The 27,716-nt window shown below is 50.8% G+C and overlaps 2 protein-coding genes across 2 annotated transcripts in view; one reads left to right on the forward strand and one right to left on the reverse strand.

Moving 5' to 3' along the window:
- DNASE1 (deoxyribonuclease 1) overlaps window positions 1-5,541 on the forward strand; it is a 32,642-nt gene extending 27,101 nt beyond the window's left edge. Inside the window, exons 9-13 of the mRNA XM_007112678.3 lie at window positions 75-229; window positions 639-735; window positions 960-1,152; window positions 4,526-4,927; window positions 5,157-5,541. Of these exons, the coding sequence (XP_007112740.1) occupies window positions 75-229; window positions 639-735; window positions 960-1,013 (306 nt within the window). The 3' untranslated portion in view covers window positions 1,014-1,152; window positions 4,526-4,927; window positions 5,157-5,541. The remainder of the gene's footprint in view (window positions 1-74; window positions 230-638; window positions 736-959; window positions 1,153-4,525; window positions 4,928-5,156) is intronic.
- Window positions 1,245-24,990, reverse strand: TRAP1 (TNF receptor associated protein 1). The gene is made up of 17 exons (XM_028498372.1): window positions 24,830-24,990; window positions 23,860-23,942; window positions 22,534-22,674; window positions 18,624-18,695; window positions 16,968-17,128; window positions 16,064-16,173; window positions 15,429-15,502; window positions 14,466-14,621; window positions 12,958-13,078; window positions 12,441-12,510; window positions 8,994-9,141; window positions 6,631-6,816; window positions 6,024-6,162; window positions 5,549-5,634; window positions 4,093-4,238; window positions 1,696-1,768; window positions 1,245-1,550 (listed from the first exon to the last, which is right to left on the reverse strand). Exons 3-17 carry the CDS (start codon window positions 22,666-22,668, stop codon window positions 1,449-1,451), a joined length of 1,779 nt encoding a protein of 592 aa, XP_028354173.1. The 5' UTR covers window positions 22,669-22,674; window positions 23,860-23,942; window positions 24,830-24,990; the 3' UTR covers window positions 1,245-1,448.
- Between the last annotated feature and the right edge of the window lie 2,726 nt (window positions 24,991-27,716).

Below are 27,716 nucleotides of genomic sequence, written 5' to 3' on the forward strand. Positions count from 1 at the left end.
CAGCCCCCACCCCCAGCATTGGCCTCTGGGGCCCCCATTCTGCCCCGGGCCAACCAGTGTGTGTCTCCTGGCAGGATGTCATGTTGATGGGTGATTTCAACGCTGGCTGCAGCTACGTGACTCCCTCGCAATGGTCATCTATCCGCCTGCACAGGAGCCCCCCTTTCCAGTGGCTGATTCCAGACACTGCCGACACCACTGTTACATCCACACACTGTGCCTACGACAGGTGAGCGGGGCCCGGGCTCTCACTGAGCCCCCAGGCAGGGACGAGGGAGCCTCCATGACCAGCTTCAGAAAATGGTTCCTAAGCCCTGTGACACGCACCCACCTGAGCTTCACTCAGTCCACTTAGGAAATGGAATATTTCTTAGTTTGGGGATGAAGCACATTTAGGGGTAACACTACACTGGCGGGTATGTAGGTTAGTCAGTGGTGTGCAATTTGGGGCCCAGGTTGCTCAGCGTGTTGGGGTGACAGTGAGCCAGGACCCGACTGGCTCCATGGGAGCATTTGAGAGCAGTTAGTTAGGGAACAGTGGGACTGTGTGACATTTACCATGAGGAGCTGGGGGGACATGCTGGGATCCGAGGTGTAAGTGCACAGAGCTGTTCTCTCTCTTGTGTCTGATGCTGCAGGATCGTCGTTGCAGGATCTCTGCTCCAAGGTGCTGTGGTTCCCAACTCAGCTGCTCCCTTTGACTTCCAAGCTGCATATGGACTGAGTGACCAGATGGTGAGTGTCCTGGTCACATAGCTCTAATAGGGGCCTGGGACACAGAACATAGGCCTGGACCCACTGCTTTTTTCATTGACTGACTTGAAAGAGCCACTTGTCTGTGGCCCTGTGCGCCTCTTGGTCTCCCCTTTCCCAGGCCCAAATCCCGACTGGCCTCAGGAGCATGAGTGCAGAGTACTCGATGTCTGGGTGTCCCTGTGTTCATGGCTGTCTCCCCACAGGCCCTAGCCATCAGCGACCATTACCCGGTGGAGGTGACGCTGAAGAGAGCCTGACGTGAGTGGGGCCTGGCGACCTCCGCTCTGCAGCCTATCGCCAAGAACTGCCAAAGGCTGGGGACAGTTTAGAAACCAGTGCCTGGTCCTGAGTGCCCCTGCCCCTCCCCACCACCGTGGCAGCTGGAATTAGAGGAAGGTAGGCTTTTTCCTCACTGTACCCGCTTCCATTGTAAGCTTGGAGGTTGTGTCACCAGAGCACCCCCACCTTCTCAGTCTGGACAAAAAGTCTTAAGAAAGAAATACCTTTTAAGTAAATAAAGCTCAAAAGCAGGTGTTCTCATCGGCAGCATCCAGTCCTTCGTGTGTCATCGTCCCCATCCCACCCCCCAACTCCATGACTGGTCTCAGGCTGCCTTGTCCCACGGTTCCATCTGTCCCCTTCTCCTGCAGCCCTAACAAACACTGCAGGAGGACCTGGGGCTTTCACAGCTGTCAGTGTCGGTCCAGGGCCTTGATGAGCAGGTGGTTCAGGCGGCTGACCATGGGTCGGGGGTCATCGACGAGCCCGGCTGTGATCATGGCATTCTCGTAGATCTGAAAGGCAAGGCAGCACCTTGTTGTTAGTGGGAGGGTGAGCAAGGCCTGGTCCCAACCCAGGGACCTCAAAGGAAGAGGCAGCCTCCTGAAGCTGACAGCCCCAGGCCTCGGTTTACTCTCTGCATTCCTCCAGCAGACTCACCTGATCCACCAGCAGCTGGGCCAGGTCAGGCTCGCGATCTCTCAGCTGACTGAGCTTCTTGATGAGTGTGTGCCTGAACACAGAAACCACCAGAAGTTATTAGCTCAGGGTTGGGGGTGCACACACAGCCTGACAGCTTTGTGTTCCAGTGACAAATGTTGGGGTTATCAGGACATGCAAAAAAGGGTAATAGAAAGGTCCAGTATAAAAAAGCACACAAAAAATTTAAGAATGATCAATTATAGATTATATACCCAGAAAACCAAGCAAAAATTTTGATATTAAATTGATATAAATGAAACACTACTAAGGTAAAGAAAGATGAGTTTAATATATGAAAAGACATGTTTGTTAGTTCTTGGATAACTGGACCATAAATAGAAGTGAAACTTTCCTTAAATTAATCCATGTTTAATAGGATTCATTTAATCTAAAAAATCTAGTATAAAATTTATAAAGAAAAGTAAACATGGAGGAGGAAGTCCCAGTTAAAACATAAAGCTCCAGTAATTAAACAGTTCTGGAAAATGAGAAGGTAACAGCTCAGTGCAACAAAGTGGACAATGTATAAATGGCCCAGTTCATATAGGAATTTCGTTAGTACCTCATAAAGACAGGATAACTGGGCCGCACCCAGGAAACAAGTTGGATTCCTACGTGATTCCTTGGACCAAAATAATTTCCAGAGGGATCAAAGATTAAATGTAAAAATTAAAAGCAAAAAAGCATAATACTAGAAGAAAACAGGGAAGAAGTATTTATAATCTCAGAAGGGGAAAGCCTTTTTAAACAAAATACAAACACCCAGAAGTCAGAAAGAAAAGAATAACTGACTACAAAAGAGAAATATTTTCTGCACAGGAAAAAATACAATGGGAAACATACATCAAAATTATAAGGTATAATTTTAAGAGAATGGCAAAAATTGATAAATAAAACTGAAGGCACTGGGGGAAGGTTCAGGGGACAGCAGGATTGTCTTTGGTCCCTGTCTGAAACGAGATGATTCCCTCCCCTCACAGCGCTGTTCAGAGTAGCAAACACTTTACAAAGCAGGTGAGCACACTGCACAGCAAGTGTACCAGAGGAGGCCCTGCACAGCATCTCCGAAGATACGTGAGGAAACTGGGGGTGGGGGGGTTCACCGTGAAAATGAAATTTCAAAATATCCAATAAAAAAGACACATCAAATAACTATAAAAAATGTACAAGAACTCTAAAGAAAACATAAATTTCCAAGAGATACTCATCTGAGAAGGCAGCACAGTTAACGGTGTGGGCAACAGGGTGTTCAAATGGAGTAAGATGAAACTAGAACCCCCCTTAGCCCCCAATCCCAGACAGGCCAGTTAGAGATGGGCTCAACCAACATGAAAGGCCAGAACTATACAGCTTTTAAGAAGGACATGCAGAAGAAACTCATGTCTGGAATAGATGCTTTTTGGGGTCTTAAGAAATCTCTAACAAATGTATATACATTTGATTACATTAAAATTAAGAACTTCTCTTCAAAAGACACCTTTAGACAGGTGAAAAGACAGTGAGAAAAGATATTTGCAACTGATAAAGTATATATAAAGAACTACCAATCAACTTTTTTTTTAAAGCCCAACGGATAAAAAGAACAGTAGCCTTCTAACTTGCAGGGACCTGGGTTCCCATGCTCTGCCCTCTGGAAGCAGTGGGCCTTACTCAGCCCAGCTGAGGATAAGGTGCTTTCACGCCTGGGCACACATCCCGGAGAAACACATGTGCAGCACCAAACGGGTGACAAGAATGTTCAGAGCAATGTGTTCCCAACAGCCTCCAAATGGAAACTACCCAAATGTCTATCAGAATAAATAATTGTGCTGAGTAGATTCATACCCTGTGATTCAGCTGTGAACAAGAACAAACTATAGTCACCCACACAGATGAATGCATCTGATCACATGCCGAGGGAAGAAAGTAAGGCTTCAAAGGGAACCCGTGCACAAGGGACCATTCACGTGAAGTTCAGAAACAGGCAGAACCGAGCTTGTGTGTAATGACGCACAAGTAGCCGAAAAACCATAAAGCACAGCGAGGAAGTGACTGATGCAGAAGTCAGGACTGTGGTTCTCCCTGGAGAGCGGGACAGAATTCAAGTGGGAGGAAAACAGGAGCATCGGGGCACCAGCAAGGTTCAGTTTTTTTAAACATCACATAGGTATAGTTTAATACATTTCAGTTACACAGGTGTTTATAAACATTTATCAAACTGTCCAAAAGCTTTATGCACTTTCTATGTGTTATAAATAAAAGAACACCCACTCACATACAATTTTAAAAGACTACCTGGCAGGTCAGAAATGAGCATGCCCATCCCCTGGGCATCGAGGGTCCTGGGCCCAAGAGGCCGGGAGCCGGCAGCCTCACCTGGGGTTGATCTCCAGCGTGGGCTGCAGCAGCTGAGCACGCTCCTCCTGGGTCTTGGCCAGCTGCTGCATGCGCAGGAAGTGCCGGGTGGCCCCCATCTCCAGCACCGTGATCATAGCAGGGTGGGTGTCCAGCCGAAGAGTCACCTGCAAGCAAGGCCGGGGGTGACGGGGGCCCTGCGTGGCAGGGTCTTGACCAGGTATAAAGCTTCCCCAAATGACAAGACAGGAGAACGCAGGTCTCCAGGGACGTACCCTCAACCAGCAGTGCTCCTCCCTCCCTCCCAATCACCTGCTAATGAGAGGGAGCCTGAATCGTACCCTGCTTGGGAACTCCCTCCTCTTCTACACCCCAAAGCTACCAATTTCTAACCTATCAGTTTTCATCCAAGGTCCATCTTGCCTGGTGTTATCTGCACTTCTGTGCTTCACAGGGTCCACTTCCAAGTCCTACAGCAACTGTCTTAAGACCCGCCAGGACTGGCCACCCCATTTCCCCTGGCCCAGCCTCTCTTCCTCAATCTTGTGTCCATCTTTCCTGCAGACGGTGCTCTCACCCACCCCCTCCCTGTGGCTCCCTCTGGCCTTTATTTCATCAAATACACCTTTTTTCACCGAGCCCCACAGGCTTCAGGCCTCCTCACTTAACGCCAGAGACTCTCCTGGGCCTGCTGGGCCCATGGCCGCCCCCTTCCCGGCAGCACAGTAAGGATCCAGCTCCACAACTTCCTGACCTGCGGAAGCGCTCTGCCTGTTTCCTTCAAAGGACATGGACGAGAATTCTACCTACCTCCTAAGCCACCTTAAATGAGTCACCGCTGTAAAGCATGGACACGGTATGTGTGTAACATAAAGAAACCCCAGCCACACGCCTTGCTCCCTGCCAGGAAGCCCTCGCCTCCCTCAGAGACCCACTGCTACCTCCTGTGGAGCCCCCAGGTCTGCCCTCCTCTGTTCTCGGCCTTCCCTACCCTGCACACCTACCTGTCCCTTTGGGGCCACTCCTGAACATGTCCCTCAGCCAGTGACACCTGTTCCCTGGTGACTCTGTCTTTTCTCTTGCAGCTCAGAGCTGGATCAGTGGGTTCCTAGCTCATTAAAGCCTACCCAGAACCCCCACTGAGAACCCAAGCTGGACCGTACGCCCTTGTGTCCTCAGCCACTGCAGCTCCTCTAGGCCTGGACGAGGATGGCCTGGGGGAGGCTACCTGGGGACACCTCTTCTCTGCTTCTGTCTGCCCACCAGGCCCTCAGCTGCTCACCTTCCACTTTCTTGGTTCCAAGTGCTCTACAAAGTGGAGGCGAAGTCAAGCTTACCCACCCCGCCTCAGCAACTCCCTGGGCACATGTGGCTACGTGCTCACGAGTGCACACATGCAGGAGCGGCAGGCTGGCCAGCTGTGCAGTCACCAAGGGCCATGGTGGCTGGGTGGTGGCCCGTCTTTGGGAGGCCTCACCTTCACATTGGTGATACGGGACCCTAGCGCGTTTCTCATCCAGGCCATCAAGTCCTCTGTCTCCTTCTCTGACAGACGGTCGCCAGCTACAGGAAAGCAGAAGGGTGAGCTCGGAGGCCGTCTCCACAACTCCCTCCCCATAGGCTCCCTCCACCCCGCCAGCCACTGGCACAACGACAGAAGCTACCAGAACACTCTTCATCTAAAATTAAGCAGATAAATTTGGACCCCAGAAAGGATACTTTTGATTGCCTGAGGCCCATATAATTTTGTTAGGGCTTTAAAATGTCTGATTCTCTTAAGCTTTATCAATCTTAGGAAGGCAAGCTGAAAAGAAAACCCCATATAGACCCACTGCTGCAGAACGGAAGAGGCCGTGTAACAAACAGTGCCAGCTCCCCGGACCTGCCTGGCCTCACCTGCACCCCAGGCCACCATCCACACCTGTGCCCAGAGAGAAGGGAAGCAAGCTGACCTGGGGAGCCGTCCTCAAACTTCTCCTCCTTGTAGTGGTCGACAACGATGTCCGTTTCCACAGACATCAGCTTCTTCTTGTCAAACTCACGAAGGTGGAGCAAGGTCAGCTCATCAAACTGCTCGTAGCAGAAGAGAACCTGTGAGGACCCGAAATGGCTTCCATCAGGCCCGGGGAACCCTCTGCCCGTGACAGGAGAGGGACACGGAGCAGGGGCTGGGGCTGCAGGCTGGGCCCAGCATCTGAGGGCCATCCATGCAGGGGATGCTGGGGTTCCTGGGCCTTGTGGATACAGTGGTTTACAGACGACTCTCAGGGAGGCTCTGGCTATATCTTAGAAGCAGTGATGCTATTTATAGAGAAATCCCTGTGTCACCTCCTAGAAAGACCCAAACTAGAAGGCAGGCTTGGGCCCGGCCTCTGAGACCCTGGATGCTGACTCTCACTGCTCGGCTCTCCTGAATCGTGGGCACATTCAGCCATTCCCCAGTGAGCACGGGGACCCTTCTTTAGTGCTCAGACCCCCTCGCCCTCTGACCTGGCCACAAGGGAAGGACAAGTGCAGGGAGGCCTGGTCGGGGCCAAGCCTGCCCCTCGGCTCACCCACCTCTGTGTTTTTCCACTTCATGGCCTCATAGTAGGGCGAGTGCTCCGCCAGGTGCCGGTTGGGGGTGCACAGGTAGTAGATGCTGCGCGTGCCGGCCTGCATGCGGCTGGTGTAGTCTGGGAGGCTGGTCAGCTGCCCGGCAGGCAGTGCCGACGACTCGTACCGCAGCAGCTTTGCGATATCCTCCTGTAGATGGACAGAGGCCAAGTCACTGCTCATTGCAGGTCCTGGCTCTGAAAGCCTCCTGACAGCGGGGCACAGACTTCAGGAGCCTTCAGCTAAGGGAGGAAAGGCTCTGGCTGGCCTCACACCCGCCTGGTGACCGTGTCCTGCAGCCAAGGCAGCTCCTTTGAGAGCCTGGCCTAAGGACGACGCCCTGAACTGGCTCGGGCCCTGGGGAGCTCTGGGGGACTCCAGTGCTGTCCATTGGGCCCCATGTCAGAAGTTCAGGGGACCTCGGAGAGCACATTCCACCACAGGTGGCCCAGGGCCTTGCTGAGAGGGCCTTTCCAGGTGAGCTACACAAACGGTCCCAGGAGTGGCTAGGCCCTGTCCGTGGCAGAGCCCACTCTGGACCCAGCATCCTCCCTCTGTCTCGAGTCACAGACCCTGTCTCTCGCCAAGCAGGGGACACGGGTGTGAAGTCCACACTTCCCAACCCGCCTCACAGCCAGCGGATGAGTCCTGGCCCGGGGGGTTACAAGCCAAAGTGGGGTGTGTGACTCGGAGAACAGGCCCTGAAAGGAGGGGCTTGTGCTTCTGCTCCTGTCAGCTGAGATGTGTGTGTGACTGCTGGTGGCATCTTGACTCCATGAGGGAGTCGCCTGTAAGGACAGAAGCAGCAACAGGCTGGGGCCCAGCTCCCTGACGCACCAGCCTGGACGTGACCTGACAGTAAACTGCCTCGTCTATGCCACCAACTCATCTCCAACAATCCACGGTGCCCAGAGAGGAGGTCCAGATGAGAGAGTGATGTGGTGGGGATGAAAGGGGGACAAACAGGCAAAACCAGGGATCTGGGAGCCCACCCAGGGAACCAGGCTGTAGGTTCATAGGCTAAGCTCATGCTCTTGTGCATGTTACGGATCCTCATTAACTGAGTCAGGGGCTTCCCTGGTGGTGCAGTGGTTAAGAATCCGCCTGCCAATGCAGGGGACACAGGTTCGAGCCCTGGTCCAGGAAGATCCCACGTGCCGCGGAGCAACTAAGCCCATGCACCACAACTACTGAGCCTGCTCTCTACAGCCCATGTGCCTAGAGCCCGTGATCTGCAACAAGAGAAGCCACCACAACGAGAGGCCCACGCACCACAACGAAGAGTAGCTCCCGCTTGCCACAACTAGAGAAAAGCCCGTGTGCAGCAACAAAGACCCAACTCAGCCAAAAATTAAATAAATTTATTTATTTATTTAAAAAATCCTGAGTCAGTCAGTGTTTATAAAGCACTTAGAAAAGCCTCTGGCACCACCTGGGTCCTGCTACCTACAAACACGGAGAGGAATGAGTGGAGAGTCTGAGCAGGCAGCACTTGGAGCCGCTGGGGTCCTTGTGCCAACAACCAGGGTTAGGAGGGCCCGGGGTGATGAGGGCCTCGGGGGAGCAGGCTGGTAGCCGCAGCGCCCAGCCCACATCCCACCCTCCCTCATGGCCTGCAGAACGAACCCTGGGACCCCAGACGGTTGGTCACCCTCCTTCCCTGCTGCCGTTCCTGGAGCAAAAGACGAAACCCCGGCGCTAGGAGTGACTAATGGGGACAGGTGTCTTTTGGGAGTGATGGAAATGTTCCAGAACCAGGTGGTGGTGGACATACAACCTGTTTAGGTACTAAATGAACTGTTCACTTTAACAGAGTGAATTTTATTGTATGGGAACTGTATCACAACTTAAAAATGGCCAATAAATGTTTATGGAACAATCTCATCGTTTTTAAGTAACTGCACAATTAACTGACTCCTGGCCCCAGTGGCACAGTGTTGATGGATTTCTACCGATCGCATGATGAACTGCCCTGACTACACACACCTCACCTGCCCTCCCCACCCCGTGAACCAGGCACCTCTCGTCCTGACTTCTGTGACCTCCCCAAGCCCCCCAGGCCCTTGGGGGAAGAGACACTAAATGCCCGCTCCCCTCCACTGAGGGCACTGGAGGAGCTGGGCATGTGCTCAAGTGCACGCCGGGCCTGCTGGGACCACCCGCGGAGTCCAGAGGCCAAAGACTGCACTTCCTGGTCCCTGGGAGCGGTGACTGGGGTGCCTGGTTATGCCATCATCACGTCCTGGGAAGCTCAGGTTTCTGATCTCCAGAAGCTTCCTCCACAGCCCAAGGCAGCCCAGAGAAAGGCCCAGAAACCCAGACCCTACCTTGACCTCCTGCTCAGCCGTGGTCACGATGCCCTCCCTCATGAACAAGCCGTAATCTTCAAAAAACTTGGCATATTTCTCAGCATCTTTTTTACTCTGGTCAATGAAGAATTTTATTAGCCTCTGCTGTAGAACGCCCTGGAGTTTCCTATGAACAGAAAAGCATTTATCACAAAAGAGCAACTTTCACGAAATACAAACAGCCAGAAGGATATGAAAAAATGTTCAATCCCACTAATAATCAGAGAAGTGAAGACAACATACCAGAAAGTTACCCTTGGCCAACACCAGTTAAGGAGACACTCGCCCCCTAGAGTCAGGGATGCTAGCTGACACACACACACACACACACACCCCAACCTTGTGGAGAGTGACAAACTATGGTTCTGAGATTACACCTTCATGAGTCACCAAGATTTATGGACCAGGAATTTCACTGTAGCACATAAAATAGAAAACAATTATGGGACTTTGCTCGTGGCGCAATGGTTAAGAATCCGCTTGCCAATGCAGGGGACATGGATCCGAGCTCTGGTCCGGGAAGATCCCATGTGCTGTGGAGCAACTAAGCCCGTGTGCCACAACTACCGAGCCTGTGCTCTAGAGCCCACAAGCCACAACTACTGAGCCCACATGCCACAACTACTGAAGCCTGTGCGCCCAGAGCCCAGGCTCTGCAACAAGAGAAGCCACCACAATGAGAAGCCCGTGCACCGCAACTAAGAGTAGCCCCCACTCACCACAACTAGAGAAAGCCCACGCACAGCCAAAAATAAATAAATAAGCTCTGAAGCAAGTTTAATTACAGAAAAGAAAAAAAGAAAACAATTATGAACAAGCTCAGTGTTCAACAGCAGAGAACAGGTTGAAATGAATGATGGAAAGCTACACGGCCATTAAAGCTCAACATCCTCTAATGATATGATCCTTAATAACATCAGAAAGTGCCTGGGTTGAAAGAAAAACCAGAAAAATCCCAATATGGATAAATTACAGGGTACATATAGTATAAACGTATGCAAAGACTATACATAGTACTTGCTGTGCATTATATTTTTCATAATTAGGATCAATGCTGTATAAACAATGCGTACACTTTAACTTGGGTTTATACTGGATATACTATATGTGCACTACAATTTTACAAAATTGGGATCTTGTGTATCAGGGTGTTTACCAGAGCACTACATAATGGCATAAAATCGTGAGCAACACTATTAGTGGTATTAGGGAGTATTTTTTTTTTATTTCCTTAATATTCTGCCTTTCCTTTAAAAAGGTGAAATTACCATTTGTTTCCTTAATAATCCAGGGTAGGGGAACAATAATGTTTAACGTTCATTTAAGCTTATCCTCTTCCACTCCCATCCTGAATAACTCAGTCCTTCAGCCAAAGGGCAGCACCTGCATCTGTGGTGGGGCAGCCACAGCAGCTAGGATGAAACGAAGAGGGTGTCCATGCAGGGTGAGGGTTGGAGGAGCCTGGTGTGGAGTGTCAGAGCCCAAGGACCCCAGAAGAGGACATCCAGAGTGGGGACAGTGAGCAGCTGGCAGAACGGCTGGCAGACATCCCCTTAGCCCACCGTGTGGCATCAGGGCCCAAGCAGGTGAAGGAGCAGGGAGCTGGTGGGGCAGCAGCAATGGCAGACTGGTAACATGGAGGGGACTGGTCAGAGGTAAACACATTAGGGATAATCAGAGGCAGATTCCTCACTGTCAAGGGAAGCAAAGGCCAAGACCACGGCAGTGCTGGTTGGTATTGGGTGAACCTCAATACAGAAGTGCTCAAAGCACAATGGGATTAGGTCAAAGGGCAAAGGAATCAGCCTGAGTAGGTTCCTGCTAAATCAGGGACAGTTTGGGCATCAAAATAAACAATGACAGTAACAGATTATAGCCCTTGAATAAAACAGGAAATCAAGTCATGCAAATCAGTTATACAGATATTAAGAAAAGCACATGCATATTATAAGAAATGAACACATAGCTGCCAAATACCACCCCATTACATAACATCATTACTAATTAGAGAGGGAAAAAGAGGAACTTCACGTGAGCCGGCTGGCAGACACCCCCTTAATCAAGTGTCAACATGAACATCATCAGTAAGGGGACAACTCAAAGTCGTGCCCCACCTGACAGGATGCATCACTTTGTGCTACTCCCACACCTAAGCACGAGGGAGCATCACATAATCCGTGCAGAGGGCCATTCTATAGAATCACTGGCCTGAAATCTTCAGAAGCATCCAGGTCTTAAAAGTCAGGGAAAGACTGTGGAATTCGGCCAACCTCCAGGAGACTGGAGAAACATGACAACTAAAGGCTTGTGTAACTCTGGACTGGACCCTCCTACTCTAGAGGTCGTGACGGGCACAAGTGTGCAACGTGGATTGGTCTGAGGATGAGACGTGGCAGCTGCACCACGTCAACTCCAACTGACGGCTGTGCTGGCTGGGAGGAGACTGTCCTTGTTCTCTGGAAACACACCCTAAGATACCAGGGGACGATGGGCATAGAGTGGACAACTTACTCTCCCAGGGTTCAGGGGAAACATACTTTGCATCAAGTTTCTACTTTTTCTTTCAGTTTCTTTAAAAAATTTCATTTAAGTCTGACTCTGCTGGTCAAGATGAGTGCTCAGACTGACAACCTAGTCCTGGAAAACCACCAGCAGTGACCAAGTGGCCGGACACCCCCCCGCCTGCAGCCTTGCATCCTGCCAGCATCTGGGTCAGCCCAGTCCCAGCTGCTGGGAGCAGAGCACATGCCTGAGGTCAGAAAACGTGGGTTCAAATACAGGTTCACTCACTGGCGGGTGTGACCTCCCTGTAACTCAGTTTCCACAACTATGACATGGAGACCTAGTGGCTCCCACCTGCAAGGATGACACAGGCTGCACAGGAAGGGCTTGGTACAGTCTGGGTGAGAATAAATGCTCAGTAAATAGCAGCAGCTGCTATGATCAGGATGGGAGAGGAGAAATTCGGCCAACCCAGCTCACGAGGATTCCAAGAGCGATGTCTCCAACAGAGAGTTCGATGCCCAGCCCGTCTCCTTCACACCGTTAGTGACTTTCCTGGACCGAGGTCAGACGTTCTCCTGGCTCTGGGGCCGTCCTTTGCCTCGTCCACCCAGAGACAGCCCTGCATGGAACTTCCCCTGCCGCGGCTGCCCCGGGATTGAGTGACAGGGATTGGCCAAGGAAGGGAACATCTCTTGGAATTGGCAGCAATTCTCCTCAATGTCAGTCTCCAAAGCCCTCTTATAAAAGCGTGAAGTAAAACATGGGGCAAAGCACACGTGACCTGTTCATATTCTCCAGGCCCATAGCTCCCTTGGGCACCTTCAGCTCCACCCTCTGCTCTCAGCAGCTTCAAGCCCGCCTGGGCCTTCCGTGGCAAAGGTGAACCCGGTGAGGTGCCCACTGTGTCCTGCGGCTGCTCACCTGATCAGCGTGCTCTCCTGGAGGAGCTCCCGGCTGAGGTTCAGGGGGATGTCCTCGCTGTCCACCACACCTGTGAGACACGGGCTGAGTGTGGGTAAGAAGGGAGGACGCTCAGGGGCTCCTCCTCCCAAGTCCCTTGTCTTCCTAGAATTCAGGCAGAGCACAGGTCACAACCATGGGGTTGGAAAGAAAGCAAGCAAGGCTGGTGAGCCTTTGCCGGGACAGTTTCTACGATTTCAGCATCAGTTGGACCCTCTTTCAAAACTACCTCCTGGGTTTTCCATTCAAAATCATAACATATCATGGATAAATCAACCAAGACTAGTGTTTGGAGACAGGAAGCTCCCTGGGAGGTGCCACGCTGTGAGGACTCGGCTCACCAGCCAGCAGCTGTGGTGACTCGCCCTGACCCCGCACTCATCAAAGATGAGCCCTTTCTGATGGTGTTGGCATCTGGAGCAGGCAGCTGCTCCTGGGCCTCAGCCCACACAGCTGGGCACAGACACCGGCACCGAACCTCGAATGAAGCGCAGCCATGTGGGCAGGATGTTGGTGGCCTTGGTCTGGATGAGGACCTTGCGGCTGTACAGCGAGACACTGGAGCCCAGCTCCCGGCTCACATCAAACATGGTTGGTTTCTGGAGGCAAGGAAAGGGCAGCGTCAGGTGGCAAGAGCAGAAATCCGTGGCAGCCCTGCCAGGAGGCAGAGCCTGCAAGGTCACGGGGAACCCCTTCCTAAGGCTACCTGGGCTGGGAGATTTGAGGCAAATGTGCAGTGTCCTGCCTGTGTCTGTCTGTTGAAAAGCCCAGAGGGGCTGGGGTAGGCCCCTCCCACCGTGGCTCCGGGTGGGGTGGGGGGCCCTCTCTGGGCAGCTGCCGCCCTCCCCATAAAAACAATGACTTAGAGGCTTCCCTGGTGGCGCAGTGGTTGAGAGTCCGCCTGCCGATGCAGGGGACACGGGTTCATGCCCCGGTCTGGGAAGATCCCACATGCTGCGGAGTGACTAGGCCCATGAGCCATGGCCGCTGAGCCTGCGTGTCCGGAGCCTGTGCTCCACAACGGGAGAGGCCACAACAGTGAGAGGCCCGCGTACCGCAAAAAAAAAAAACCAAAAAAAACCCAATGACTTACATGTTCCTGCGAACAGAGCCAAGCCTGCTAGGGGTCAGGGGTCAGTAAACTAGAGCGCACAGGCCAAATCACCTGTTTGTATAGCTTAGAATGGCTTTTCCATTTTTAAATGGTTGAGGAAAAAGGCAAAAAAGGACATTTCATGATATGTGAAAAATACATGAAATCCAAATTCCCGTGTCTACAGTTTTCGGAACCCAGCCACACGCGCCCATCTCAGTGTGGGCCGTGAGTCTCCGCCACGGGGACAGAGTCTTTGGTGGTACGAGGCTACAAAGCCCAAAGTGGCCGCTGTCTGCCAACCCTGCTCTAAACCAGTACCTCCCAAGCTGCCGTTTGCACACACATCATGTTGGGATCTTGTTAAGGTGGGAACTGACTTGGGGGGGTCCTAGGCGGGGGCCCAAGGCTCTGCACTCCTAATGGGCCCAGGGGAGGCTGGGGCTGCTGGTCTGCAGAGCACACTCAGCGGGAGGGTAGAACAGCTCTTTCCAAGATGGGTAACAGGCGCGGGGCTCTAGTCAGTTAAAGCCAGGAAAGCTGGGTTCAACCCAAGCAGGTTTCCCCGCTGCAGGATTTGGTGGGGCCTTCACGGTGCTGCCCTGAGCCATGCGGAAGTAGGAAGAGCGCACTGCATGGAGACAGGACGCCCGCACCCGTCCACAAAGCCCCGGCCTGCCGGGCCAAACATCTCTGTTCAGCACCCCTCACTTCAACTTCTGTTCACCCGACCAGACATATAGGATTTTCTTTCATCCTGATGCTGCTAAGGCAATTTTTGTGATGTCTGTGCTGAGCTGTCACCGTTCAGGGGAAGTGCTGCTGGTGTGTAAACCCAGGGAGCAGCGGAGAAGCCCCTGGCAGCCCGCATGGCAGGCCTGCGCCCGGCTCACCGTTTCCGGCACGTAGAAGAGGCTGCGGATGTTGAGAGGTGCGTCCGTCTTGTAGTGCAGGGTGTAGCGAGGCTTGTCATGGGCCTGAGCGATGTAGTGGTAGAATTCCTCGTGCTGACCCTCACCCACATCCTTGGGGTCCATCATCCAGATGGCCTGGAAATGGAATGAACAGGGACGTTATGTTTCAGATGCATCCTCCCAACAACGCGTGGAGCTGACCTGGTGGAGCTCGCGGGGCCCGGGTGCTGGCGAAGGAGCCCTCAACATGACTGAGGGTCGGCCTCCCGGGCCCTCTGTCTCCAGCCCCACCCTCTCCAGCGCTGGACAGAGAGACACACAAAAGGCTCTGGGAACAAGTGCCCTGTCCCCAGCACAGTGTCAGGAAGAGCAAAGCAGGAGGCAGTGTCTGGACGAGCCTGCACGACGTCATGACACTAGCCACCAACAGGTGAGCTCGAGAAACACGGTTGAGCCACGCGCTGGACAGTTACTGAGCCGTGAAAAGGAACAGAGCACTGATACACCCTACAACCAGCATAAGCCCTGAAAACACAGTAAGAAGCTGGACACAAAAGGCCACACAGTGGTCGACTCCATTTTTATGAAATGCCCAGAATAAGCCAATCCAGAAAGTGGACTGGTTGCCAGGGGCCAGGGGCGGGGAGAGGGAGTGGCTGCTGATGGGCATGGGGTCTCTTTCTGGGGGTGAAATGTTCTGGAACCGACCATAGTGACGGCAGCATGACTGAATACACTCAGGAGCACGAAGCGTGTGCTGTGAAGGGTGACACCCTGGTGCACATGGACCTGGACCTGCCTGCACCCACAGATCTCGCCTCCCCCAGAACATCCAGTCCTGGGGCTCTGACAGCAACGCCCAGTCCCACCTCTGCCCCGCCAGCCTGACGTGGAGCGGCTCATCTCCACAGCCACCTGAGCCTGCAGGCAGCCAGGCCTCACCTGCAGGGTATTAATGCGCCTTCCGTTCAGGTACAAAGGGAAGCTGACAAATTTGCTGTACTTTGTCACCACATCTGGAAGAGAGAAAAAAGCAATGAACACGGGAAGCTTCTGTAGATGAAAGCTCTGGAAGGTGCTGCAGGGGTCACACAGCTCTGGGAGGCCTCGTCCCTGCCCTGCCCGCACACAGGGAGCAGAACTCACTCCCAAACCGGATCTCGAGGCCCAGGCCACCATGAGACACGATGCCTTCTTGGAGGCATAAACAGGGTTTCACAGGCTAACGTGACCCCTTGAAGAGCGCTGGGCACCTTCAGTAGCATCCAGTGAGACCTGGACAGAGAGGAGCACCTCGCAGCTGCACCCGCTCTGGTTGTCCGGGAGCCTGGACTCAGGCTGGGTGGGCGGGCTGGCGACATCTTACAGCACAGGCAGGACAAGCACAGGACCCTGCGCCACCAGCAAGCGCAGTGGAGACAGTGCTGCTCGAAAGGAGGGGGGCAAACCTGACCCTGCCCCAACCCATGGCCAGCCCTGCGCCTGCGACCCCCACCCCAAAATGTCCTAAAACGCAGTGGCAGGAGGTACCGCGCTGACCTGCGCGCACGTCCCCAGAGGCCCAGGCTCCTGCTCACCTCGAACCCGAGCCTCGCTGGTGAACTCTCTGCTGTCTTCCCTGAGGTGGATGATGATTTTGGTCCCGGTTCTAACTCCTGAGGCTTCGGCGATTTCAAACACCCCAGAGCTAAGACACGGGAGAAGGAAGGCGAGTTCCGCCTGTCAGTGCTGACAAGTCCCACGTGGCAGGCAGGACTTGCATAGGAAGGAAGCTGGAGTGTCCCCCAAGCCATCACACCTCCGCCAGGGACAGTGGCCGCTGGGGTTGGGGCGCGGGCCTCCCCGCTCCTGAACACAACCTCTCAGTCTCACGAGCGCCAGACTCCGGGAAGAGACCCCCGTCCTGTGCTAACTCCAAGCACTCCAGACCCCTGGCCAGGCGCCTCCTCCCAAGAGCAGAAGCACACGAGGGGCACCCTTGTCGATCCCTCGGCCCTGGTGACTGTGGGCCCCACTTTCACTTTTCCTGCAGGAAAGCAGGATTCAGAAATGAAGTTTGGGGGCTTGTGAGATAAACACTTAACCTTGGCTATGGTGGGTGCCATCCTCCACGAACAGTCGAGATGTTCCTGGACATCGCAGGCCCAGCACACGGTGGAGACGGCGGGAGGTGGGGCAGCCAGGGAGCCAAACCCTGACCCCCATGAGGAGTCAGGGACGCGCCCTCAGAACAAAGGCACCCGCCCCAGAGCACAGAGCAGGGACCCACCCGGCAAAAAAGAGTAACGGCTCCCCGAGTGTGGGGCTCAGGCCTCCCATGAAAAGCCCAGGACGGCACGCTGGCGCTTTCCAAGGAGGCTGGTTTCCCAGACCAGGCTGCGAGCTCCAGCTGAGTCCCACTCTGCATGGCAGGCGACACTTGCCTCGATGGCCCCAGGGCCTGGGGACACTCCATGTGTGACGTGGGACCTGCTCACTTACCCGTCTGAAAGCCACTGGTAACCAGGGCTGCCTGCGTCCACCGAGCGAGAATAGACCTCCACTCTGTCAGCCACCATGAAGGCCGAGTAGAAACCCACTCCAAACCGGCCGATGATCTTGCTACTGGCCTCCGCCTGGCTCTGGAGCGCATCCAGAAAGGCCTGTGGGGTGAGACCAGTCAGAGGGGGGCGGCCCTGCCTCGGAGACCTGCCGTCTGCCTGCTGCAGCACATCCATTCCTCCAGCGCAGTCTCAGGCTGTGGTTCACCCTCGAGACAGCCCCGTACACTCCACCCCCTTTCCCCACAGAGGGCCCAGCCCAGAGTGGCCCCTGACGTTCAGGGGAGGAGACTCCTAGATTTGTGGGCAAACTACACACCAAACACATGCTTTTGTATGGTATCACAAAGCACTTAATTACTGTAACTCACGTAAAGTTCCTAATATTAAAAATTAAGTAAAATGCATACACTTGTTGCTATGAACACTGTTCAAGAGACGTTCTGTGGTGATGGAAATGTTCTGTGTGGTCCGATGTGGGAGCTGCTGACCACATTTGGCTACTGAGCACTTGAACTGTGTAGCTAGTGTGACCAAAGAACTAATACATTTTAAATTGTATTTAATTCTAATTAATTTAAATTCTTCTACTCGATATTCTGTGATAACCTATGAGAAAAGAATCTAAAAAAGAATGATTATACGTATATGTATAACTGAATCACTTTGCTGTACACCTGAAACTAAACACAACATTCTAAATCAACTGTATTCCAATAAAATTAAAATATTTTTAAAAAATTTTTAATTCAAACAGCCACATGCTAGTAGCTACTGTATGTGATGACAGCACAGATTCCCTTCATAGATATACAACCAAAACTGTAGTAGGAGGAAACAGTTATGGTAAAGTCGTTTTTTAAAGTAGAAGTTTCTGTGAATCACTCTGGACTAACAATTAGACTGTTTTCAAGCACTTGGCATGAAGTGCCATTTTAGGCACCACTTAGGCCCACAAAAAACAAAGAGCATTTGTTCACCCAGGAGAGGCACAAAGGCAGCCGAGGGACACAGCCTTGGTCCGGGGCTGGTGCTGGAGGAGGACCCCTTGACCATCCTCCCCTTGTTGGCTTCAAGCTGCACCAGTACCCGACCACCCTGGAGCAGACAAGCATGGAGGCCGCTTGTTTCCATGCAGCAGTTCTGGAGAAAAGTCAGCTTGCAACCCGTGGGCCCCGCGGACTATCATGGACCATGCCGTCTCTGCATCGCTCCCTCCTCAAGCCTGTGCAGCTCAAATAAATAGTAAGAAAGCACTTGGATAAAAGCGTCAGGAGGCAGAATGGCTGGCGTATCAGACGTAGACTGATGAGCTTTGAACCTAGGGTTGGCCAGTTTCTAACTATGGGCAAAGTACTGACTCCATCCAGCAAATAACAGAAAGTACCTCTGAGGTCCCCGTGACGACACAGTGAAATCCTGTGATAAAGGGTCCCCAATGCCAACAAGCTCGTGCCTGAGGACATTCCTCTGAAGCTGGTGTCCAGAGCGTCTGGGACCTACCCTCTCTGGTCAGAACTGCCCTTCGAGGGGAGACCCTTGAACCTGAGAGGGGGAACAGCTGCAGCACCTGAGGAAAGGGCAGCAGGGGGCTTACCTTCGACCCCGACCTGGCAATGGTTCCCAGGTTGGACACCAGCTCCTCCTGTGTCATCCCGATGCCAGTGTCCTGAGGAGAGAGACAAGCTAAGCACCCCAGAGACTGCACCAGGGAGCCAGGATGGACGTCTGAGGACACCCAGGCACAAGCACATCAGTTACGCTTGCCAGGATGGACGTGTGGGGACACCCAGGCACGAGCACATCAGTTACACTTGCCAGGCGGGCCCAGCAAAGTAAGAACACTGTCACCAGAAAAGGCGAATTCCAGCCACGTCAGCCAGGCCTCACTGGAGAAAACCTCACTAGAGGATAGACACATAGATTAAAGGGACAAAACAGAGTCCAGGAAGAGCTGCACAGTGTCACGTTATTTTTTGACAAAGGTTCCAAGACAAATCACTGGGGAAAGGAAAAACAAATGGTGCAGAAACAATGGGACAGCCACAGGCGAAAAACAACTCTTAGCCCTTCCCTTACATAGACACAAAATGATCACAGATCTAAGTGTAAGAGCCAAGGCTGTAAAACTTGTAGAAGAAAAGATAGGAGAAAATCTTTATCACTTTGGAATAGGCAGACTTTTTCGATAGGTCACTAAAAGCATGAAGCATAAAAGGAAAAAGTGATAAACTGGATTTCATTAAAAACTTCTGCTTTTCAAAAGCCACTACTAAGAAAATAAAAAGGCAAGCCACAAACTAGGGGAAAATATTTGCAAAAGTATATCTGATACAGGACTCGTATCTAGAATATACAAAGAACTCTTACAACGCAATAAAAAGACAAACAACCTGATTAAAAATGAGCAAAAATCTGCAAGACATTTCACAAGTAAGATATACGAATGGCAAACACATGAAAAGATACTCAACACCATTAATCATTAGGGAAATTAAAATTAAAACCACAATGAAATACACTGCTCACTCACCAGAATGGCTAAAATTAAAAAGACTGACAGTGACAAGTGCTGCCAAGGATGTGCAGCCACTGGCATCCCAAATGCTGTCAGGAGTTACGCAGAATGGGACACCTGCTGTGGGAACATTTGGCAGTTTCTCATAAAGTTAAAACAGACACTTTGCTTACAACCCAGCAATCCTATTCCTAGGTATTTACCCAAGAGAAATGAAAATATATGCCCACTCGAAGACTTAAATGTTCACAGTGGCTTTATTCCTAACATCCCCAAGTGCTCACCAACTCGTGAATGGATACATAAAACTGTGATGCCTCCACACAGCAGAGCACTTCTCAGTGACAGAAAGGAACAAACTACTGATACATGCAACAGCGTAGAAGAATCTCAAAAGCACTGTGACAAGTGAAAGAAGTCAGACTCAAAAGACTACCTCCTGTGTAATTCTGTTTATATGAAATTCTAGAAAACAGAAAACCATAGTGACAGAAAGCAGATCAGTGGTTGACACGGGCTGGAAAGGGCAGGGAATACTGGGGTGATGACATCAGTGGTGTGGGTGGTCCCATGACCGTGTATGTTGGTCCAAACACACTGTACACTTGAACTTGGGGAACCTGATTATATGTAAAAATCATTATCTCAATAAAGCTTCTCAAAACAACAGCAGCAGCAAGCAAGGCACACACATGCACAGAGCAGAGCAAAGGAGTGAACAAGAGAGCACCAGACACCAGCAGCAATTCTGAGAAGTGAAACCAGGCCTGCTGGGAAGAGGCAGAGTCCACGGAGGCAGGCCCTCCACCCTGTAGGATGCGCGCCCCACAACCCCCGCCGCCGCCCCATAATCCCAGCCAGCAGGTCCTAGAGCAGCTGTCTCAGGAATGTGGTGGCCCTCAGGCCCACTGCCTGATGAACCCCACTTCTGCCTTTCTAATTCTTTGACTTTAAACTGCTCAAAGGTTACAACAGCCGCCAAAACTATTGCTGCATCTAAAGTAAGACTGTTAATCCAAATACCGGGCTGTGATTAAAATACAGTACACCACAGAATATTCAATAACATGGGGAAATATGCATCACAAGAGTATAAGTATAGTTAAAAGTGTGGGGCTTCCCTGGTGGCGCAGTGGTTGAGAATCCGCCTGCCAATGCAGGGGACACGGGTTCGAGCCCCGATCCGGGAAGATCCCACATGCCGCAGAGCAACTAAGCCCGTGTGCCACAGCTACTGAGCCTGTGCTCTAGAGCCCACGAGGCACAACTACTGAGCCCACATGCCACAACTACTGAGGCTGCGTGCTGCAACTACTGAAGCCTGCGCGCCTAGAGCCCGTGCTCCGCAATGAGAAGCCCGCGCACTGCAATGAAGAATAGCCCCTACTCGCCTCGACTAGAGAAAGCCTGTGTGCAGCGACGAAGATCCAACACAGCCAAAAATAAATAAATAAAATAAATAAATTTTTTAAAAAATGTGAAGAGTTACAGCTGACCCTTGAATAACACGGATTTGAACTGTGCGGGTCCACCTATTCACAGATTTTTTTCCAATATCAAGTACTACCTACAGTACCACACGACCCGCAGTCGGTTGAATCCGTGGATGTGGAACAGTGGGTACTGAGGAACTGCACAGGGAGACCTGCAAATGTGGAGGAACCGGGTATACAGAGGGCAGACTAGAAGTTATATGTGGATTTCTGACTGTGGGGAGGGCCTGTCCCCGCCTCCCCAGTGTTATTCAGGGTCACCTGTATATTAAAAAATAATATATCATTTAAAAATCTGTTTAGGGAATTCCCTGGCAGTCCAGTGGTTAGGACTCCGCGCTCTCACTGCCAAGGGCGCGGGTTCGATCCCTGGTCAGGGAACTAAGATCCCACAAGCCTCGTGGCATGGCCAAAAAAATTTTTTTAATCTATTTAGATATGTAGACAAATGCATAGATCAAAACCCTAAATAGACACATACTAAAATGTCAACAGTATTTATCTTTGAATGATGGGGTGATTTTAAATTTTCTCCTCTTCGAAAAGGGAACCCTCTTACACTGTTGGTGGGAATGTAAACTGGTGCAGCCACTATGAAAAACAGTATGGAGGTCCCTCAGAAAACTAGAGTTGCCATGTGATCCATCAAACCCACTCCTGGGCACATACCCAGACAAAACTGTAATTCGAAAAGATACATGCGCCCCTATGTTCACAGCAGCACTATTTACAATAGTGCTGATATGGAGACAACCTAAAAGTCCATCGACAGATGAATGGATAAAGATGTGGTATATATATATATATAATACAATAGAATACTACTCGGCCATAAAAAAAAAAGAAATAAAGCCATCTGTAGCAACATGGATGGACCTAGAGATTATCACACTAAGTGAAGTTAAATCAGAAAGAGAAAGACAAATATTATATGATATCACTTACATGTGGAATGTAAAATACAACACAAATGAACCTATCTACAAAACAGAAACACAATCACAGACATAGGGAACAGACCTGTGGTTGCGGGGCGGGTTGTGGGGAGGGATGGAGTGGGAGTTTGGGATTAGCAGATGAAAACTATTATATATAGGATGGATAAACAACAAGGTCCTGCTGTATAACACAGGAACTATATTTAATATCCTGTGATAAACCAGAATGGAAAAGAATATGAAAAGAATATATATGTATAACAGTCACTTCATTGTACAGCAGCAATTAACACATTGTAAATCAACTATACTTCAATAAAATTTAACAATAAATAAAACGTCTCCTCTTCTGCTTATCTGTATTTTCTAAATTTTCTATATTGAATGAGTGTTTTTTACAGTAAATTAACAGTAAAGGTGGTCAGCAGATCACTAGAAGCCTAGAGCCATGACGAAAAGGCAGCCTGTCCCCCATCCCAGTGGGTGGAGAGGCCCTGGCGGTCGCCAGCATGGGAGGCAAGGTGGCGTGCCCCACATCGGGACACTTGGATGAAGTACCTGGATCGTGATGGTGCCTTTCTCGGCATCAGTCTGCAAGTGAATCTCCATTTCCGGCAGTGTCTGGCCTTCAGACGCCAGCTTATGACGTAGCTTTTCCAAGGCGTCGCTAGCATTGGAGATCAGCTCCCGCATGAACACCTACGGAAATGGAAAGAAGATGCCAATGCTGCAGGACCTATTTGGTTAGCAGCATCTGCAACGACTGGTACAGGCTGGGGGAGAAATGCCACAGAACTGTTTAACCAGAAAGACGTCCTGCTTTCCTCAAAGGCAGTTTCTCCAGGGCAGCTCACAGAATGACTGAAGTTAGATCACATTGCCGTGCCCCAACTTTACGTCGACTCTGACTCTACTGCTCCTTCCTCAACATCAAACCTGGAGTTAGGTGTCGATCTGTTAATTCCAAACAGGACCCTGTGAGACAACTTCTTTCTCAACTCTTGCCCAGGGATGTCAAAATATCCTCAAAACATATTTTTTCTACTCCACGAAGGACTCACTGACTTCATTTAATCTAATCACAAACCAGACCTACCATGTTCAGGAGAAAAAAGGGCCACAGACCCAACTACCAACCCGTGTTTGTAAAGCCCTTTACCCGCGACAGACCTTCCACTTACAGTCAGACGCAGCACATGGGGAGAGGGAAGGAGGTGTGACCTGACCCCAAGAGAACAGAAGCCGGATGTCACCGGGACACTTGAATATAGAATTTAACAGGACGAGACCTGGAAATATTCCCTGGAAAGTCCTTTCATTTTGGAAAGTTGTGCTTTACCCTTCTCAAATTCTTTGCATTTTAGCAAAAATGAGCATGGAAATGATGGTTCACCATGGCCTGTCACCCTTGAGTTTCATCATTTTGAGCTTCATCTCCTCAAAAAGGTCCTTGGCAGCTCCTCCCTGCTCTACTCCACACTGGGACGGGGTCTTCCTCCTCCAGCCCCGACACCCCCACAGACCACAGGTGGCGATGCCAGGTGATGAGGGGCGTGAACCCAGGGTCTCAGCGCACATCGACAACACCACAGAGATGGACCTCAGCAGGACCCCACGGCAACACCTGAGGGACTTCTAAATTATCAGCAAAATTCATTAATTCCCAGGTTCAATCTGGCTCAAAGAATCACCTGCATATAGTTATCCATAAAACCCAACAGATTTTGGTAAAAATACTCTCACTGGTAGCCAAGATCAGGACCTGTCCAAATTTAATGCATTTTCACAACTAATGTACTAGCTGGCACCTCCCCAAAATAGCATAGAAACAGTCTCGCCAAAAGAAACCTTGCTAGCGCCAGGAGTGATTAGCAGGTACCGCACCTCTTTTTCTGAGTACAAGGAACGGGCAACGATGTCCAGAAGCTTCTTTGTCTCAGCCTGGAACTCATGTTTGGAAACAGATCCTAGTAATGAATCGCAGACACAACCAATAAAGTTTAATGTCTTTTTTCGTGGAAGCATATGCTATGTAAAACATTCAAAAATATCTTTAAGGTAAGGAGTTTTAAACATGTTTCAAAACAGCGAACAAAAAAGAAAGAAAGAAACCAAGTGTCTGGGGCTCAGGCAGGAGGTCTTGGGAGCGGAACAAACCAGTGGTTCCCTCTCCCCGCAGAAAGGGGCGTAGGGGCACAAGCCCTCACCTGCCTCCCTCCCCGCAGCCCGCAGGCCTCAGGTCGGGCTACCTCCAGGGGCTGTTGAGGCTGGCACTTTACCCAGTTGTGAGGCAAGCTGGCTCTAACAACCAGACCCTGGATTCTATTCCTGAATACAGTGGTTTCCAAATTGATCATTTAGAGAGCAAAATAACAAGAAAACCTCACTTCTCCTCTTAACCCAAACATCAAATATTCTGTTGTCGTCTCATTTGAAAGCCAGAAATGGACCCACTGCAGGACTGGCTCTGGAGATTGCCTTCCACACTTGCCAGGAATGAAGGACAACTCAGAGTGCAGTCCTTCACCGGCGGGGCCAACACTGAGTTTACGTCCTGCTTCCATGATTATCAGCAGATGTGCCGTGTATCACCACTTTAAAGGGGCCCCGTGTGAACTCACGGATGACCACCAGAGGGGGCAAGATATGCCAGGATGGAAGTCAGAAGTTCCTGAGAAGCCGGAAACGCAGGAGGCATTGTTTTGGGGAACCCTCCCTCCAACCAAGGCCTTCCTTCGTCTGAAGCGAGTGGGTGGCTCTATCAATCACTGCTTCTGCCTCAAAATCTTCCCCTCACGAGCCAGCAACGAGCCAGCAAAGACTTCCTGGACCCAAACGCAGCTACACACAGTACCCTGCACGGTCTCCGAGCTGCTGATGATGGAGTGCAAGGGCTCCTCCTTCCGGTCCTCAGCAGCCTGGGAGCTGAACGGCCTTCCAACGTGGGAGCTTGAAGCCAGGCTTTGCCTGGGACTCCAGGACTGGGCTGGGGGCCTCCAAGGACACAGAACTGGTTTTCCTGAAAAGACAAATGTGAGAAAGAATGAGAGTTAATAAGACTTCAGAAACAGAAAATCCTAATTTGTTCACGTCTGGCAGATGCTAACGTGGAATTCTTTAAGGCAGGCTTTTGCTCGAAAGACCCAGTGTCACCCAGGGGAAATCAGAAGTGACAAATGCTGTGCAGCTAGCTGGTATTTTGGCAGGTAGTTCTGGTAACATATCCTCATACGTGGCAAATACCAAGAACATATGAGAACTTGGGGCAGAACCGCGGGAACGGGCAGGGGCCTTTTGACACCACTTCCCACTTATGTCCCCCAGTGAGATCGTGCACAAACCCACCAAACCCACACATGCCTCAGTGCTCACAGCCCCTCCCGGAGGCGGAAATAACCACAGGCTGGCCAGTCTTCTTACGGTGTAACTAACACGGAAAAAGGGAGAAAAAATACCCCTAAGAGGGAGCCAAATTTTAAAATGTTGATGTTCTTCAACAGTCTCATCATCTTCTAAAGAATCTTCACTGATTCTTTTCCTTTCCTTTTCTGTCCAAAACCGTCGAAGAGTTTTTTTTAATTAGTGTATTTAAAAACTGGAAACCAGGGAATGATCTCCTCTACTTTGCGATCAGGAAGGGGATTCACAATGTCTCTTGAGTTGCTTTTCTGTTAACTTCCTGCTCAGCACAGTAGATCAAGAAACCACTGCAAGCGAAGAAGGAAAACCCTTCCATTTGACACTGCTGTCCCCAGCCTGGTATGGTTGACAGACGCTACAGAAACACATGCAGAGGGATGTCCCTGGGGGCGCAGTGGTTAAGACTCTGCGCTCCCAATGCAGGGGGCCCAGGGTTCGATCCCTGCTCAGGGAACTAGATCCCACATACATACTGCAACTAAGAGTTCACATGCTACAACTAAGGAAGCCGCCTGCCACAACTAAAACCCGGTGCAACCAAATAAATTTAAATAAATATTAAAAAAAAAAAAAAGAAACACGCGCAGATACTTCCACTCTAACCGGCAGGATGGAGCCAGTCCTCACCAGCAGCCCCTGAAGACACTCACTGGGGACTGGCGTTGTTCAGTAGGTACTTAAGGCCCGACCTTTTCAAGGATACAGGTCAGACATACAAGACACTCCATGTGAAAGTCTAGGCCATAACAAACTGCAGCTGCCTGTTACATAACTACATACATGTGACAGTCAGAAAGGAATGATTTAGAATGTCCAGAAATAACTTGTAGGTTTAAAAATCAACATATTGACTTCCACATTCCTACAAGGTATAAAAATCTGCCTTTTCTTTAAGCTTATTCTTGGATTTATAAATAACACGATGTTAGCCTTTACCTCTATGCAGAATATCTTTAAAACTACCCCATTTCAGAAAATATTCAATTTCCAAACAATCTAAATATTGATATTTAATTCTCTGGCCTAACTGTATTGTTCACCTTAAAAACAAAAACAAAAACAAAAAAACCCACAACTGGGGTATTTCTTCTGGAATTAAATGGTATTTGGTTAGAGGGTTTAACAAACAGTCTGCACCAGGCCAGGCAGGGGTGCTGGGGTCCCTGTGATCCCACCTGGTGCCCTGACGCAGGGCGAGCGATGCCAGTGGACTGTGGGCAACCCCACACTGCCTCCCCTCCCAGGGACAGCGCTCCTGGCCACATTTGGAGACATAAACAGGTTCCCCACAAAAGCTGGGAACCCTCTGCTTTAAAGTACGGTAGAACTTCAGGATGAAATCAGTGAGACTGAGATAAAGGAGAGATGTTTGAGGGATGCAAGACCCGCGTTGGGCCTCAGGACGGATTCTGGATTCTAGTTCTCCATTGAGCACTACTCTGGATGTGAAAGTGTTTAGGCCACCAGAATTCGGAGTGATGGGGGAGGTCCCCCAGAAGAAGAGGGGCAGAGAAAGCCCAGTAAGCACGGATTGGTGGTGTTCCTGACCATGCCTCCACATAAGCCCGAAGATGCTGAAAACATTTTAGAAATTCTTACATCTAATACTCCTCTTACCATGTTTCATCGGCAACCACTCCCTATCACATGGCCTCAGGAAAGGACACAGTGGGGAGGAAGGGATCATACTGAGTCTTCTTCCAACAGCGATATGCACGGAGCACTTATCCTCGTCCCCCCAGACCTCCCCCAGCTCTCCCGGTCCAAGGCCTTTGAGCAGGTCTTCCTGCCTGCAGCACTGTTCCCTGCAACCCATCCCTTAAATTTCAACATGTTATTCTTCTGACACCAATTCCATCTTGTTATTTCTGATTTCTGAGGACTTATTCCTGAACGCAACCTCATCAATTCCAAATGCTTCAGGCTGGTCTTCCAGGCCCTCCACTAAGCAACACCCCAAACCTCCGGAACCTCATCTCCTTCCTCCCCAGTCCAGCAGGCCTGCTGACGCCCCATGCCCTGGAGGAAGGACTCCTGACCTGCTCCACTTGCATACATTTGTTGAACTGACCCCTATCCCCACTTCCTGCCCTGACCTTCTGCTCAGGGTCCTTTCCTCACCATCTGCCTTTCAGTCCCATCAGGAAAGAACAGGTTGCGTTTCCTCATGGTTAGCTGTAAACCATCCCTACCCCAAAGGAAACCAGAAATCACACAAAATAGAACAATTCAGAGGCTAAGGGCTCCTCTCATTTTCAGACTCCTTGAACTAATGTTCTAAACCTGCTCTCACATGGAGGGAAGGGGCTACTGGATTACGG

The sequence above is a fragment of the Physeter macrocephalus genome, chromosome 14 (assembly GCF_002837175.3).
Source record: "Physeter macrocephalus isolate SW-GA chromosome 14, ASM283717v5, whole genome shotgun sequence".
Taxonomy (NCBI): domain Eukaryota; kingdom Metazoa; phylum Chordata; class Mammalia; order Artiodactyla; family Physeteridae; genus Physeter; species Physeter macrocephalus.